Below are 16,356 nucleotides of genomic sequence, written 5' to 3'. Positions count from 1 at the left end.
ACCGCAGCGTAATCCCACACAAGATTCCTCCCTGCATCCTGACAAAGCCAGTCTTAATCCATCAGTGCTTAATCTGCTAATACTGACTAATTGAGCAGACAAAAACCTCCAATCAGAGCAGTCCATGAATTCCAGTGAGAGTCATATATGGTACTAGAAAGATGGTCCTGCGGTGGTCCATCACCGCGAGTGCCCCAAGAGATGATAAAAAATGGAGCAGCCGAATTACTTTAGAATTATTATCAGAATTAATGTTTTTAAACTTGAAACTTTCCATTAATTAAAGTTCAGATTGGAAGGGACGATGAGAGATTTAGAGTGCAATCTACAAATGGTCCGTTCACTTTATTGTGAAGAGAAGCAATATGCCCCTTATCCTATGATCTAACATGGATTCCTTCTTCTTTTTCTGTTCCCATGCAGCTACTACCTCTATGACACCCCATCTCGTACGTTGAGTGAAAAAGGAAGCGACAGGTAGCAATTGACATGGAGATGAGTAGTACACTGCAGTTCTTTCTCACCCTGTGCATGGCCGGAGCTTGCAGCCTGGCCTTCTACTTCTACTACAAGGCCTGGATCCGACCGCAGGCCATCCGCCGGAGGCTGAGGCATCAGGGCGTGGAAGGCCCGCCTCCTTCGTTCCCGTTCGGGAACTCGCTCGAGATGAAGAGGCTTGTCGCGGAGGCCAAAGGCAGAAGAGGTCGAGGAGGAGGAGAAACTGCTGAAATCAAGCATGACTACACTCCTTTGGTATTTCCCTACTTCGAGCATTGGAGGAAAGTTTACGGTATGAAACAATCAATTCACTACATGCTTTAATCTTTCAATCCTTTCTTCCTTTACAGAATATTACTAATATATGCATGCATTGAATTACTCCCAAGTTAAAAGCATTTTTCGAGAAGAACAGAGCTGAAATGAACATTATATCCTTAAAAATAATGTAGCCAAGAGTTGGAATGCAAGATCAAAAGTCTGAATTCATTGTCACTGTCTTTAGTTCGTAGTTGATGATGTGAAGAGAGAGAGAGAGAGAGAGAGAGAGAGAGAGAGAGAGAGGGTGTGGGGATAAGAATTAATGCTACCTGTTCTTCCAGTTTAGAATCAAATTTGGATAGGTCTTACAATTGGCGAGAAAGGCATTTTGTTAGCGTCCCTTATCGAACGTTTCTTCAGTGTGGACGAAAGAGAATGGGAGTTCAAAAGTAGGACCAAAGTTGATGGCTTGGCTTAGCTTCCATCCTTTATCTCTTCCCAGTTGAACAGCAAAAGGGAGAGGCAGTAGACTAGTAGGAGGAGTTTTTTATTATTATTATTATTGTAGAAAGTCGATGAGGAAGGAGAGGAGATTCTTGGGAATATATTGAAAAGGATACGTGTAGGTGACCGGGCATTAATTAACCCAAGAACAAAAAGGGTAATTGCTGTCAAATTGAATAACCATGCAGGTCCAGTGTTTTCGTATTCAATGGGCAACGTTGTTGCATTACACGTGAGCCACCCTGATGTGGTGAAGGAGATCAGCCTCTGTTCTTCCTCCGATTTGGGGAAGGCCACTTACTTGAAGAAGACACATGAGCCTCTGTTCGGTCAAGGCATTCTGAAATCCAACGGCGAGTCTTGGTCTCGCCAAAGAAAGATCATTGCTCCGGAGTTCTTCTCTGACAAAGTCAAGGTATAGCTGTACGTAATTCTTAATCGACTCTTTCGTGCATGATATCTTGACTGACTGAGCAGCTCCGATGCTGCATGCAGGGGATGGTGGAGTTGATGGTGGACTCGGCAACTCCATTGCTGAGGTCTTGGCAAGAGAGAGTTGATCTCGCGGGGGGAACTGCGGAGATAAATATTGATGAGGATTTGAGACGCTACTCTGCGGATGTGATCTCGAGGACATGTTTTGGGAGCAATTACGCGAGGGGGAAAGAGATTTTTCAGAAACTAAGAGCTCTGCAGAACGCCGTCGCAACACCCAATCTTTTTGCCGAAATCACTGGATTAAGGTCTTCTTGTTCTTTAATTGATGTTATTTGGTTTCAAAATCGAAGGATCAATGCGAGATATTGTTGATCTGACAGATGCATACCGACGAAGCGAGCGCGGGAGGTGCAGAGTCTGAACAGAGAGGTGAACGCTCTGATCTTGAGGGCAGTGAAGGAGGAGGAGGAGGAGGGCGGAGGAGGAGAGCCGAGGAGGCTTACGCAGAGGAACCTTCTGCAGGCCATCCTTCGAAGTGCGAGCGAGAGCCTCGATTTCTCCGATCGGTTCGTGGTGGACAACTGCAAGAATATATATTTCGCCGGCCATGAAACGACGGCGGTGGCTGCCAGTTGGTGCCTCATGCTTCTGGCGTTGCACCCTGAGTGGCAAGCCCGGGCGCGCACCGAGGCGGTGGAGGTCTGCGGCCGCGGTGGCCGGTCGCTGGACGCGAATGCGCTGCAGAAGATGAAGATAGTACGTATACCGTATACGAAAGAATTTTAGTTTTGCACCCTCATCTTTATTTTATTTTCACATGCCCCTTATAGTTGATAAATCGTACGATATTTATATAATATGAAGATAAAATAAACATAATAAAATTCTAAAAAATAATACAAGAATTATATATTTATTAATTATCTCGACATTAATTAATTTAATCGAATCGCAGTTGACGATGGTGATCCAGGAGACGCTGAGGCTGTACCCTCCCGGCGCGTTCGTGGCCCGGGAGGCGCTCAGGGACGTTAACCTCGCCGGCGTCCGCGTCCCCGCCGGCGTCAACATCTACGTCCCTGTCTCCGTCCTCCACCACGGCGTCGCCACCTGGGGCCCCGATCCCCACCGCTTCGACCCCGGCCGATTCGCCCGCGGCGGCTCCTCCTCCTCCACCCCCACCAGCCGCCGCCTGCCGCACACCTACCTGCCCTTCGGCGCAGGTCCGCGCACCTGCCTCGGCCAAAACTTCGCCATGGCCGAGCTCAAGGTCGTTCTCTCGCTTCTCCTTCTCGAGTTTGCCTTCGATCTCTCGCCGGCGTATTGCCACTCACCTTGCATGAGGCTGATCGTGGAGCCCGAGTACGGAGTGAAGCTGCTGGTCAAAAAAGCGCACGTTGACTCCGGTACTAAATAATTTGGAGCTCGTCCATCTATCTCGGTCATTAATTATTGATTAATATGATTAGGAATTAGCTTCCATATTTAAACTTTGCTTGCAATTAATAATCACTTCCGTGTTAACGGTGGAAAAGGTGATAACGTAAAGTTGACTAGTGAATGGGGAGAGCAAGAACTTGACTAGTATTAGTCACCTGTCCATCCTCGATGAACAATCACATAATGTTAATATACTATTATGAAGTGGCTTTAAGCTAAAGTAGAAAAAAAACTAAACAAAAACCATAATCCAACACAATGAATGATGAACTTAAGTTTAATTTATTTCCAAATTAAAGGTTCAAATGTAGCATTAAAAAATATTACATGAAACGATCGACTCAAAAAAGAATTACATTAATTAATTTGAAAGGAAAAGTGAATTATAATAGCATGCATCATAATCCGTCGCAAGTATCGTACAACTCATATCGTTCAAATCCAATCGCCGTTTTCAGTTGCTTGCTCAGAGCAATTATTTAACGTCTCCATTAGATCACATACGGCGGTGGCAAGGGCAATCCGACTACAGCGCCGCAGAGCAACGCGTTATCCGGCATGTTGTACTCATCCCTCAGCGACCTCACCGGAGACAACACGCTCACGTAGACCTGCTGCCCGAGGTAGTGCCTTTCCCACATCTCCGACCGCAGGTTCCAAACCCCGGCGTTGTCGAACGTCAGCGCGATTGCCGTCCATGACCTCGGGTACACCTGAATCGTGTGCCGGCTCACAGTGTCCAGAAGGTTGTACGTGCTCCGTCTCGCCGGATTCCACTTCCCGTGTCCCATTCTGCCGAGCCCCAAAGGAAAGGAACAGAGTAAGAGGAGAATAGGAATTTGCAGAGATTGATTTATCGATTTGTGTGATCAATTAGTTACCCGAGGGGGAAGAAGGAGTAGCCATCCAAATGGTAGCACTGGATGCTCCTCTCCGGATTCTGGAGGATGATCTCGATGTAGTCTCTAAAGGTGGCCTTAATGACGTTAGGCGCGATCTTGATGGCGTTCATCGCTTCCGGCGCCGGGTCGTCGGAGATGATGTTGTACTGGAACACCTTATCGGCGATTTCGAAATACTCGGCGAGCTTGAGAGGGGTGGTGGGATTGTCATGCGACACGCCGTTAATCGCGTAGCGGCGCTTGCCGTCGACGAGCCCGACGGAGCTGAGGAGCTTGATGGTGCGCGTGATGTTGATGCCGCCGTAGTGGTAAGAACCCTGGGGGTTGGGGCGGGCAGCGCTGGCCGTGAGGTTCCACCGGAAGGAGCGCCACTGATTGAGGGACCAGGCCCAGCCGATGGGGGCCGCCGGGATATCCGACGACGGCGGGGTGGTGGAGCCGGCGTAACGGATGATGCCGGTGGCGTTGCGGGAGTACTTGGTGAAGCGGGCGGAGGTGGCCATGTAATAGTCGCCGGGGGTCTTGTCTGCGGTGACGAGAACAGAGAGGCACTGGCCGACGTGGACGTCGAGAGAATCGTAGTCGTTCTGCACCGTGTGCGATCCGTCCATCTCCACCAGCTTCATGACGTGGCTCTGAATCCGGAAGTTGAGCGCCAGCTTGAGTCCCACGTTGCAGATGCGGTACCGGTACGTCTTGCCGGCCTCCATGGTGAACATTGGCTGGTCGTCCTTGCCGGAAGCGTCCTTGCCGGTCTTCCCGTTGATGAGGACGCCGTTGGGGTTGCCGATGTTCTGGCCGGCATCGAGGGTGGAAGCCATCACCTTGTGGCTCTTGGTGTACCAGTCGCCGATGAGTACGGTGTAGTCGTCAGCAGGGGGGTCAAAGGGGACGGGGATGAGGAGGCGGCTGTTGATACGGAGGCCGCCGAAGCCGCCGACGGCCCGTTGCATACCGGTGGAGGGGAAGTAGAAGAAACTCCCGATTTGATCCTTCACTTGAAAATGATACGTGAAGTTCTTGCCCGGAGGGATGGGGCAGTTGGTTCCCGGCATGCCATCTTGCCATGAATTCTTCCTCTGCTGGATGCCATTCCTGATCCAATCACATAAATCAATACAAACAAAATTCAATTTTGATCAATTAGAAAAACGGCTAAGTGATTCAGACAACGAACCATGTGAAGAGGAAGGGCTCGTCGATGTTATTGAAGACGTTGATGACGACGTTGTTGTTGCTGGAGGAGTTGATGTTGGGGCCGGGGAACTGATCGTTGATGAGGATGACTTGTTGGGGGACACCGAGAGGAGACAGCGTGCCGTAGGTGATCTTCCAGGTGAAGAAGAGATAAGGATCCTCGGCGTGCACTGCCGGCGAGATGAAGGCGAGAAGACAAATGCACGCAAGGAGAGCGGTCGCCGACGGCGACGGCTTCGTCATGGCTAAGATTTGTTCCATTGTTCTCTGTTTGTTGCCGGTGTTGTGTTGGAATGGAACGAGGAGGAAGGAGAATGTGATGTGTGTTTATAGGTGAAGCGAAGGGAGGAGGTTGTTTTAGACGGCCACGCGGTGGAGCGCCGCTTCCAAGGAAGCTCCCGGTCGCTCGTTGCTCCGGCCTTCGCGTTCTACCTTTATTTTTTTTTTAAAAAAAACTTGTTAAATATAGAAATAGGCATCGAAGGTGCTTTTTGCCCCTTTTTGGTTAAAGATCTTATGGTGGATATTTATTAAATTAGATTTTTCAAGAGAAATCATTTTAGCCATTGCATTAAAAAAAGAAAAAGCCAGGATTAGGGGTTTTCATTGGCCACTAGGGTACATCGAGAAATGTATATAGCGTTAAGTCCAAAAATTCAATATTTTTTTATTGCGCCCCCATTTAGAGAAAAAAATTTCTATAAATACGAACTATAAATATATAGATGATAATCTGAATGTCCTACTGTGACACCGTAGTCCCGGGACTTAGCCATTACATTTTAGATACTATAGTTGTTGTTGTTTTTTTTCAATTAAAAAATGGTTGTGCTTTTTAGTTATTTAATGAACGCTTGAAAATGAACCCAAAGCAGAGACTATTGGTCCGTTGATCCTGTCAAAACTTCGAATATGGTATATTCTGAGTGGCCAACAGGTAATATGAAACTGATGCTCGTCTGTTCACAATAAAGATAGTGTGTATTCGGATGAACCTTTTAAAGTAAGACCAGTAGTATAAAATTGGACGGACTTAAATTTGACTGGGCTATGGGGAACAACTCCTTATATATTTGTAGGGACGAAGTCAAAAAGGGGTGATAGTGGCAGTCGTGCCCCCTTAATTTTTAACTATAAGAAGTGTATGAGGTATAGGAATAGAGAGTGAAAGAGAGGTGAATGGGAGATAACGACATGGTTGTCTTCCCTCAACATAAACACATATATTTCACCCCCTTGATATGAAATTCCTAGCTCTATCCTTGTATCTTTGGGTATAACTCCCAATATAAATCCAGAGAGACCAAGAGTCGGTCGGACATAAAAGACTCAGTGTCCCACTCAGCATTTTTGTTCTTCATACGAGTAGAACTCCTTCCATTAACCGAGGCGGACTAACGAATTTATGAGGTTTAGTCCCTCATTCTTCAAGCACAAGTCTCTTAACATACGGTCAGTTGGCCTCATATCCAATTTGTCTTAAGGGACTTAGCGCTCCACTCCTCAGTGCCAAGATACACAGAATACGACTGGTCGACCCTAGAGATGGTCGGACTTAAGGGATTTAGCTCCCTACTCTCGGTATATAGATGTTTAGTCCAAGAGCCAATCGAACTTCCGAGACGTGGTTCCCCATTTCTCAGCTCGATAATGAAGTTGGTCGGGTCTTCGGGGCTTAGTTACCCACTTCTCATGAACAAGCCTCTTGGCCGGTCAGACCTCCTCTAGGAGACAATATTATCAGGAAATCACAACATCTTGTCAGAGAATATTAGCTACTCGATAGGGAATATTCCACCACTAAAACATATACAGGAAACAGAACCTTTCTTCGAGAATGGTCGTACAACCTCCATTGTCTGGTATTACTTGACATAGTCTGACATCAAATATTCTTAGTTGCCTCATAGTTACAAAAGACAGTTCATGTGCATTAAACGGAGCCTTCCTCGAATGGTGGTCATATATATTCCATAACTTGATATATTCTGACACTAGACATATATTCTCTGACACCTCATTATTACGTTCTGAGGGTGTTGGTTGGTCCTAGGAAGATCCTACCGGTTCCACTGTACAAAAATTTTGTACAAGTGTCGAACCTTTCCTAAACAACCTATTGTGTTCTTTAGAAATTAAATTAGGAATCGCAAATGGAACTTAACATTATTGATTCCAAATTTAACTTATATGTTCTTAATGGTTTAGATTTGGATCGCAAGCGGAACTTAACACTATTGATCCAAATCCACATATGTTATAAAGTTGATTAAATATTTATTTCTAAAATCGGCTCCCAGGTCAAACATGGCGAGGCACTAGACTTTCTTGGGTATGAGATCATCCACCACTGCCTCGACAAAGCCTTTAATAGAAATTCAATATTTAATTTCCTAAAATAACATTAGGTTTAACCGAAAAGAACAATCGAATCACAAATCTAAAAAACAAAACAAAAGAAACACAACTTCGAAACAAATCTGAAACTCTAGAATCATATGCTTCTTGTGTTTGGAATTCATACAAAGAAGAACTAGCATGATGCGGAAAATAATTACTAGTTATACCTCTTCTTTGTATGCTAATAACCTCGAGATCTTCTGCCATATTCCTCGCCTCCTCTTGGACGTCGTGTGGGCGACGATCCTCCAAGATGAACACCACGCAAAAACTCCTCCTCCTTCTCTAAGTTTCGGCCACCACCACCACCAAGGAACAAAGAGAGCAAGGGGAAAGGAAAAGGGAGAGGGTCGACCACAAGAGGGAGCACAAGCAAAAGAATAAGAATTGATTCAATCTCTACTTCTCCTCTTCTTCTCCTTCTCTTTGTATCCGGCCACACAAAGCAACCACAAGAGGTGGCCGACCCTAGCATGAAGAGAGGCAAGAGCTAGCCCTTAGGAGAAGACTAGAGAGAAGAGAGAAAAGAATAGCATCCTTCATGAGGCCTCTCCTCCCATTATTTTATAATACTTGCCCAAGGCAAATAAGGAAAGATTTTTACAAAAAATTAAAATCTTCCTCTTGTTTTTCCTTTCCTCCTTTTTAATTCCTTTTTCCTCCTCTTGATTGATTTAATTGATTGGCCGACCCCTTGCTTGGGCACCAAGCAAGGGTGGCCGGCCCTAAAAAGAGGAAGAAAAAATCTTGTAAAAATTTTATAAGCAAAGAAGGAAAGCTCTTATAAAATTTTACAAACTCTCTTTTAATTTCCTAATGTGGATGTTAAAAAAGGAAAGTTTTAAAAAATTAAAACCAAATTTTAAAATTTAAAACTTCTCTTCTAAAATTTCCTTTTTTAACATGGTTACAAAAAAGGAAAGTTTCAAATTTAAAACTCTCTTCCTTTTTTCTAAAAATCAGATGATTAAAAAAGAAAAGTTTTAAAACTTTTAAACTTTCTTTTAAACCATGTGGCCTAATTCAAATAAGGAAAGTTTTATAATTTTAAAATTCCTCTTTTTAAAACTTGTAGATATCTACAAAGAGAATATTTTAAAAATTCAAAATACTCCTCCTAATTTGAATTATGTGGTCGGCCCCTTCATGAAGCATTTGGCCGGCCACCTTAAGGAGAATATGGCCGACCCCTTTGGCTTGGTCACCAAGCCATGGGCCGACCCCTTCTTGGGCACCAAGATGGGCTTCTCATGAGTGATTATGAGGTATTAATGAGGCTACGACAGGGATCTAGAGGAGAAATTGGTTTTGACCTCCCGACGAGCTTGAGTATCCCGTGTTCACCCTGTAACACCCCAAATTTCATGATTTAGAGTTCTAAAAGACCTTATTAAAATCTAGAAATGCTTTAGAAAAATTCTAGAGATTTTTAGAAATTTATAGAGTATTTTTATGCAATTTTTGGAGTTCATTTGGTATTTTTACCAAAAGGAAGAAGTTGGAAAAAATAAGGAGACTCGAACTAAACCTTAACCGGACGTAGCCAACCAGCTCTGCCAGCGGTCATTGTTAATCAAATAAGGAAATAAATTTGTATTAAGCAGTATTTAGAAACGGAAATAAAATGAGATTAAAGGTTGCAGAAAAAGGGCCAAGCCGAGGTTTGAACCCACGAGCTGCGTGTTAAGCAGAACATGGCCAACCAACTGGTCTGCGGTTGTTTTGTTATTAAGAAGGGAAGCGAATTTATTTAAGTTGTAATTGGAACATTTAAAATAAATTAGAGAAAAACGGGTGCGGCTGAGAATCGAAGCCCAGACCCGCGGTTTCGAGCAAAACCCAACGGACCAACTGTTCCGCGATTTTTTCGTGAACAGATAAGAACCTGTAATATAGTTAAGTTATAAAAGGGAGATAAGTTATGAGAGGAAGGGGAGGTATTATTTTCCCGTGCCCTAAACTTCTCCTCCCCTCTTTCTCACGCGGCGTCGACCTCTTCTCGGCGAAAACGCAGCAGCAGCTAGGGTATGCTTCCGCCGGCCGACGAGGGGATTCTCCGGAGGTTCTTCATCAGTACCAGGTTTCCTCGTCGAGGCGGAGCCATGAGCACAAGAAGAGACCGAGAGCTCGACTTCTCCGGAAACCCTAGGGCCTTTGCTTCGGTTGTAAGTCCAAGAACGCCATGGTAAGTTGCTACTCACCTGCAGTAGGATAGCTCCGAAGTATATTCCGTACTCCTCTCCTTGTTTCCGAAGTTTAGAGTAGCTATGGATTTGTTTTTGTTTCTTGTTAGATTCTGGTTTTTCCGAAGGATGAGGTATAGAACGAGCTTTGAGGTTTTCTGCTGTGATGGGCACATTCGACTCATGTTGAGTTTTGCAGGTTTTGTTTTTATGATGCAATGGGTTTGAACAAGTTTTATATAGGTTTCAAGCTTTAGCAGGTTTCGGTTTTTAATGGCTATGTCTAGCGTTTTGGTTTCTTGTAAGTTCCAGCAAGTTTTGGCTTTTGTTTGTGCTAGGTATGAGATAGGAACAACCTCATTTGAAGCTTAGAACAACCTAATCCTCTTGTGCTTTATGATGAACAAGAACAACCCCCCTTGGAGCTTGTTGCAGTCCGGATTTAATGGTTTCAATTTATGTTGCTGATTCTGTGAATTGCATGCTGTTAACTTTGTAGTATTAGTATTTTATCTCACTGCCATGTATAAGAATGAGTTTTTAATGAATAATGCAGTAAGGTAGTTTGTGCTTATTAGTCTTTTGTCTAAAGGACTTATAGGGATGAACAATCCGGTTCTGTGAATTTTGATTTGCTTTAGAGATTATAGTGTAGAAATTTATTAGCTAAGAATGCAGAATTCCGAGTAGCATGTTATGTAGATTCTTAAGCTTTGTATTAGCAGTAGGCTTGTATCATACTCATGTAGTAGTGTAGATTTTTCAATTCGTAGTAGACCAGATTTTTGTTAAGCAAGTGCAGATTTTTGTTAAGCTAGTATGCAGATTTCTGTTAAGCTATTATGCAGATTTTTATTGAGCTAGTATGCAGATTTCTATTAAGAATTAGTGCAGATTTTTGATAACTATTGTATGTGCAGATTTCTTTTGTATTCTATGCATGATTATGTGTTACATAGTTAGTTTCATTCATAGATGCATACGAAAGATACCCCTAACAGTATTTTGGATTTAAGAAAAGTATAAGAAAGATAAAGATAAGTATAAGAAAGATAAAGAAAAGAAAGAAAAGGCCGAGGCCTTAAGTAGATCCCAAAGTCGAGACTTTAGGGATTTTTGGCACACAAGGTATCTATTAAAATGCCAAGGCATTTAAAGAAGAAGTAAATAAGCTAATAAGTATTTTACTTTTAAGAAGAGGCTAGTACCCGACTTCCGAGGTTGTCGTTAAACAAATCCAGGTGTCCAATTCCGAGGTCTTGGCCCTGGTAGACCGAGGTCTGCTCTTTTAGGATTGGTGGCTCGCTACCCCAACCTATCAGGGAACGCGCATAAGATGGTACTATGCCTGGGCCCAAGAAGAAAGTTGATTATTATTTTGAAGTATTATAAGTATAAGTTTTTGAACAAGTAAAACGAGTTTTACATAAGTATAAAGTATTAAAGAATAAGTCTTTAAACAAGTTGAATAAGATTCAGAAGGTGTTTAGAATTCAGTAAGTTTAGTTCTTTATTCTACCATGTTTATCTAGTGGATGAGTAGTTTTCGATGAGTAGCATGATTAGCGAGTAGAATTACATGAGTAGATTTCTTAGCTTTTCTTTGCTATTAGTTTGACATGAGCAGTTATGTTTATGCTTTATTTCTTTTTAGAGCATATAGTTCCTAGTTCTTTTCGTATATATGCACATTCATGTTTTTGTGAGTTAGATAGCGCTTACTAAGCAAATTTTGCTTATAGACTACACTTCCTCTTACTGCAGATAAAGGAAAAGAAAAGATTTAGCAAGGAAGGCGACAAGGTGGCGCGGATGGTGTGTGATGCCAGGACTATGGAAGCCTTGAGACTTAGTTTAAGAATTTATTAAGATTGTCATTTATTAAGAATGTATTAGATGAGTCATTTAGTCTTCCGCTGTTAGTTAATTGTATGTTTTTATTTTTTCCGTTATTCATTATTTGCATGATTTGATTTCATTAAACTGTGTGATGATGTTATTCCTTTTGTGTGTTTGATATGTGTTCCAGCCGCATGTGGCTGAGTATATATATTGCATGTATTGTTGAATAAGGTCACCGGTACAGGGGAGATTCTGCCGAAATTTTTCGGTAGGGTTTCCATGTGGTTTTTAATCACACCGGTTAAGTAGAGTTAGTAGATAAGTAACGGTCATCCTTAGAGAGTAGTAGTAGTAAGAAGGGTGGTCGTTACACGCCCCGCCCCGAACACACAACTCAAGTTCATCAATAATAACTCATTCCACTAGAGAGTTATTATTGCACTACCCCACCAATCTCAAATTATATTATGGGCTCATTCTTATCATGAGTGTGTTAGTCTCCCTGTGTTTAAGATATCGAAAGTCCACTAATTAAATGAGTTACTGACAACTCACTTTAATTAATTTCTTAATCGAAGAGTAGTACCACTCAACCTTATTGTCATGTCGGACTAAATCCACCTGCAGGGTTTAACATGACAATCCTTATGAGCTCCTCTTGGGGACATTCTCAACCTAGATCACTAGGACACAGTTTCCTTCTATAATCAACAACACACACTATAAATAATATCATTTCTCAACTTATCGGGCTTATTGATTTATCAAACTAAATCGCACCCTTTGATAAATCAAAGAAATAAATATTAAGTATATGAGCTTGTTATTATATTAGGATTAAGAGCACACACTTCCATAATAACAGAGGTATTGTTCTTTTATTTAGTCAGTATAAAAAGAAACTACCTCAAATGGTCCTGCTCAATACACTCATAGTGTACTAGTGTAATTTATCAGTCAAGATAAATTAATACTTAATTACACTACGACTATTCCAATGGTTTGTTCCTTTCCATCTCAGTCGTGAGCTACTATTTATAATTTATAAGGAATTAATAACATGATCTTCTGTGTGTGACACCACACACCATGTTATCTACAATATAAATCAATTGAACAACTACACTTAGCACATAAATGTAGATATTGACCAATGTGAATCTTTTATTTGAAATATAAATGTTTACAAAAAGCTAGGCTTTTAGTATACACTCTAATAGAGGGTCAGTATAAAAAGGGATTCTCTCCGTTAGCCATGTATGTTCTCACACGTTAAAAAATATGCACGTATCCATTCCACTGTTCATCTTCTTCTCCACTTTTTGCTCGTCTATTGTACTAACTTGAGCGTCGGAGTGTATACGCCAGTGACCCCTCCCTAGTTCTTGCTCTAATGCTCCCCTTTGCTCTCTTTGTAGTGTGTGTAGGAAGGGGTGCCAGAAAGGAGTGTCAAGTATCATCTCTTCTCCATCTTAGGGTCTTCTCCTAGTCAACGACAGAGTCATCTACCCAATGCATCATCTCCACTGCTTTTAGACAGGATCAAATTTGGCACCGTCTATGGAAACTTCGCCTGAGTCTAAAATGCAGAGATGGATGAGACTGGGCGATTCATTACAGTCACCTTGTCACAAAAAGATTTGGAGTTGCTAATAGTAGCCCGAGAACCTGGCTGCATCGATAATCAATAACCAGAACAAGAGTTCCGAGTAGAAGGTCTAACTGGGTTCCAGTCAGTCCCTCCTCCGCCAATGGCTAGATTCATACAAGCACCTACACAGCCAATCAGTCTGCCACCTGTGCCACCATCCCCGGTTGCCTATCACCAGACATTATTTTACACGTCTTTCTAGAAGATGGACTGAGTAGAAAGGCCTCAAGCATCATCTTTTGGAAATGCTTCAATTCGAGATCCATGAAAAGGAAAGACTTAGGTCCTTAGTGGCTCTCCTGAACGGATTAGCATGTCGTTCTTCCAAGAAATACTGGAGAACAAATTGTCAAGTCACTTCCGACCCTTGATGGTAGGGGAATATGGAGGGGCAACAGACTAAGAGGACCACCTCCTCAAGTTTGAAAATATAGTTATCCTTCACCATTATACAGATGATGTAAAGTGTCGAGTGTTTCTTACAACTCTCTCCTGCTCGGCATAGAGATGGCTTAACCGACTCCCAGCCGAGTCCATTTGCTGCTTCAAGGATTTTCACAAGGTATTCCTTCATTACTTCACCAGCAGTCGCCCGTTGAACTTATTCTCGCTCAAACAGGGGTTTAAGGAGGCATTGAGAGCCTACATCAAAAAGTTCAACCAGGTAGTCATAGTTTTTTTTCGGCCACCCCAGCGATTCTAGTAAGTGTATTCTCTCAAGGGCTTATAGATAACAATTTTTTTCGATCCCTAGTCAAGAAGCCCCCCAAAGACTTCGACCGCCTACTTGGAAGGGCGATCAAGTATATTAATGTGGAGGAAGCACAATCCGTTTGGAAGAAGAAAGTAGGATTGCCTACTGTTTCTGCACCTGAACGCCAAGCCCCACCTCCACTTCTTCCACACAAAGGACCCCGAGCAGGCCCTCCGCCACATCCCCACGAGTAAAAGCCTCACATTGTACAACATGTGGAAGCCGAGCGGATGCGATTCCCTGAAACCCCAATGGGCTATGAAGTTTTGCACCTATCATCAGTCAGAAACATATAATATTCAAGACTACTATCATTATAATCAGGAGAAACGTTGAATGACCAACCAAGATTTTGACAACGTTCTCCATCTCCCAACCATTGACGTTACCAGCGATCGAACGGGATGCCTTGAAGCGCTCATCAAGACACCGAGTGACGCCAACAAACGACCCAGTAGCAAGAGAACCAGACCCAAGCCCTAGCTTGAGTTGACCAAGAACGCCCCCCGACGTGGCAAGAAGAAAACCACAAAAATGTCACTCGGGGGATATTGGTATGATCGTAGGAGGCCCGATCGACGGAGATTCCTACCGGGCCCACAAGTCACACACTCATCGATTGAAAATCCATGTAGTCGGATGCAGCCAGGAACAAGCATAGGTGATGCAGGCTCTGTAGGACCGTTGGGCCGGCTAGAAGGGGGGGTTGAATAGCCTGAAAAAAAAACAACAAAGACCCTTCTCGAACTTTCAACAGAACACTTGCATAAAGTAAATTAGCAGTAAATAAGAAGCAGAAAGAAGAGGCTCACAACTTGACTTGGTTACAACCAAGGAGGTTGTTAATCCAAGGAATGAACATGCACTAAAATATCTCCTTCAGGCGAAGAAGTCTCTTACAGCAGTGAAAGCACAAAAGACAGAAGCTAAACGAGAAAAGAAGCGCACAAGTGTTTGGAATGTAAATTTCTGAGTTGATTCAAAGCTTCTGGACCAAGACTATATTTATAGCCTTGGTCGGGGCGCCTGGAAGGGTTCCGAGTGCTCTGGGGGGGATAAATTTTATCCCCCAACGTTCAGATCGAGTCAAAGCTCGATCCGGTCAAAAACTGACTCTCGGGCGCCCGGAAGGGTTCGGAGCACCCCCGGGCTTCTCCGGGCGCCCCGGACAGTTCCGGGCACCCCGGATGCTGAGTCAACTCTGGTTGACTTTCGTCTGGATCTGCTTGATTGGGTGATATCTGCTATCCGGAATAGGACTCACCCGAACCCAAGTTCCGGTCTTCTCGAGCGGGCTTCCCTCCGGCTTCTCGTCTTTCGGAATCGCTGCGTGTTTCCTTCTTGTCCACCGGCGTACTCATCCGCAGTCTTCGTCCCTCGGACGCACCGCGTGCCGTCCTTCTCGCTATCTACATCTCTTGCTCCCCGAGCAATCTTCCGCTCTGGTTTTCGTCCCTCGGAACCACCGCACGCTTCCTTCTCGTCCGCCGGTGTACTCTTCCGCAGCACCTCGTCCCTCGAACTGCCGTCCTTCATGCTAGCTGTGTCTTCCACTCGACTACCTGTGCTCCTAAGCTCCTGCACACTTAGACACAAGGTTAGAAACACACAGGACCTAACTTAACTTGTTGATCACACCAAAACAACCTTGGGGTTCGAACAATCTCCCCCTTTTTGGTGTGATTAACCCAAGTTAAGCTAGGGATAAAATAAAATTAAGTATATTAACTTAATTTGTAATTTAAGTGCAAAAATAAAATAAGTTAATATTTTGGTCTACCTCTCCCTAGACTTATACTAATCCTTCTCCCCCTTTGATCACAAAAAAAAGTGGGGTTCCAAAAAAATCTAAGGGTTGAAGACTTAGAAATTTTTTTTTTCTAAGTTAACAAAAAAATTATTTTTGAGAAAAAAATTCAAGTATTTACAAAAATTATTTAAAAAAAATCCTAACTTAAGGTTTTATGAGTAAGAATTTCAGGTAAAAGTATTTTTCTAAGCATAAAAATATTTTGAAAAAATGTTTGAAAAAACTTTGAAAGCATTAAGTAATTCTAATTTTAATGCTTTGACAGAAAGTTAATTAAACATTTATTTCAATATTTTTGCTTCCAGGTCAAGGCGAGGTACTAGGTCTTCTTGGTTATTGGAGCAACAACCGCTTCCTTAGACAAAGTCTCATAGAGAAATTTATTGTTTAATTTTCTCACTGAAAAGCGCTAATTTTAATTTTAAAACTTAGACTAAGCAAGATTTCAGAACCCAATAAAGGTTCCAGCCTACTGG

General features: G+C 43.0%; 2 protein-coding genes across 2 annotated transcripts; one reads left to right on the top strand and one right to left on the bottom strand.

The window, feature by feature from the left end:
* The first annotated feature begins 312 nt into the window (after window positions 1-312).
* Window positions 313-3,207, top strand: LOC122005430 (cytochrome P450 714B3-like). Its single transcript, XM_042560462.1, has 5 exons — window positions 313-790; window positions 1,452-1,678; window positions 1,759-2,006; window positions 2,082-2,457; window positions 2,657-3,207. The coding sequence occupies exons 1-5, from the start codon at window positions 490-492 to the stop codon at window positions 3,116-3,118; spliced, it is 1,614 nt and encodes a 537-aa protein (XP_042416396.1). The 5' UTR covers window positions 313-489; the 3' UTR covers window positions 3,119-3,207.
* A 425-nt stretch (window positions 3,208-3,632) lies between these two features.
* Window positions 3,633-5,534, bottom strand: LOC122003609 (L-ascorbate oxidase homolog). The gene is made up of 3 exons (XM_042558696.1): window positions 5,221-5,534; window positions 4,023-5,138; window positions 3,633-3,933 (listed from the first exon to the last, which is right to left on the bottom strand). The coding sequence occupies exons 1-3, from the start codon at window positions 5,499-5,501 to the stop codon at window positions 3,633-3,635; spliced, it is 1,698 nt and encodes a 565-aa protein (XP_042414630.1). The 5' UTR covers window positions 5,502-5,534.
* Between the last annotated feature and the right edge of the window lie 10,822 nt (window positions 5,535-16,356).

The sequence above is a fragment of the Zingiber officinale genome, chromosome 7B (assembly GCF_018446385.1).
Source record: "Zingiber officinale cultivar Zhangliang chromosome 7B, Zo_v1.1, whole genome shotgun sequence".
Taxonomy (NCBI): domain Eukaryota; kingdom Viridiplantae; phylum Streptophyta; class Magnoliopsida; order Zingiberales; family Zingiberaceae; genus Zingiber; species Zingiber officinale.
Note: the sequence above shows the minus strand (reverse complement) of the source record. Positions and strands in the feature narration are given on the sequence as shown.